General features: G+C 42.5%; 1 protein-coding gene across 1 annotated transcript in view; it reads right to left on the bottom strand.

Moving 5' to 3' along the window:
• Positions 1-206: 206 nt before the first annotated feature.
• LOC117245222 (glutamate receptor ionotropic, NMDA 1-like) overlaps positions 207-1,052 on the bottom strand; it is an 11,587-nt gene continuing 10,741 nt past the window's right edge. Inside the window, exon 4 of the mRNA XM_033518453.1 lies at positions 207-343. Coding sequence (XP_033374344.1) covers positions 239-343 — 105 coding nt within the window. The 3' untranslated portion in view covers positions 207-238. The remainder of the gene's footprint in view (positions 344-1,052) is intronic.

The raw sequence follows: 1,052 nt of genomic DNA, 5'->3' as shown, positions 1-1,052 counted from the left end.
CATCCTCAGCATCCTCAGCATCCTCAGCATCCTCAGCATCCTCATCACCCACATCACCCTCATCACCCTCATCACCCTCATCACCCTCATCACCCCCAGCACCCCCAGCACCCCCAGCCCCGAGGAGTGGGGCAGGTTCTCTCGGGAAGCTGTCAGACCCCAAACGCGCGGTGCCTCCAGTGCTGGCAGCGTTGCGAGAGAGGAAATGGGGGCAGGGAGGGGAAGGGGCAGCACAGCCTCACCTGGCAGAGAGGATGATCACCCTGGCTTCCAGCTCCTTCGCCTCCAGCAGCAGCGATGTCACATTTTTGGTTCCAGGGTCAAACTGAAGCACTTTCTCAGCCTGTGATTAGTGTGAGCAAAGCTGGTTAGTGAGTGAGCCCCGGGACTGGTGGTGAGAGCCATGCTATCTAGAAAAGGGTCAAGAGAATTCATTAAACTGCACAAAAGTCTGCTAAATAAGGTTGGTTATAGTTATTTTTTTTTTCTTTTTCTTTCCTTTCTTTCTTTTCTTTCTTTCCTTCCTTCCTTTCTCTTTTAATGTTTTGGCTTTTTGGTTGTTTAATTTTTTTAATTTTTTTTTTTTTTTTGCACTGTGCATGCAAACTGAAGTCAATCAAGACCCAAAAAGAGGCGTGCATTGTACAGGAAAGAGAAAAAGGCTTTGAAATGCAATTGAAAACTCAAACGAGTGTTGTTTTTCAAAAACATGGGAAATGAAAAAAAAAACATATTGCACAGGGTTAACCTTTGGGAATCAAAGTGAGCAACTTACACCAAGGAACCGTTTCCTTTGGGGAGGAAAGGGGGTTGGTTCAATTTTCAAAAAAAAAAAAAAGAACTTGCAAGTTAATTACTGGTTCACATGCATGTTTCAAAAAGAAATCCTTCCAGGGTCAGCTGGCTAAGTTTCCATTCTCAAGTCCAAACCAAACTATCTCAACATAAAAACGTGCTACCAAGAGACATAGTCATGGATATTTTTTTTTTCTTTCTTTTCTTTTCTTTTCTTTTTTTCTCTTTCTCTTTTTTTTTTTTTTTTTTTTTTTTTT

This window comes from Parus major, chromosome 17 (genome assembly GCF_001522545.3).
Source record: "Parus major isolate Abel chromosome 17, Parus_major1.1, whole genome shotgun sequence".
In the NCBI taxonomy this organism is placed as follows: Eukaryota; Metazoa; Chordata; class Aves; order Passeriformes; family Paridae; genus Parus; species Parus major.
This window is presented reverse-complemented; position numbering and strand designations above follow the sequence as displayed.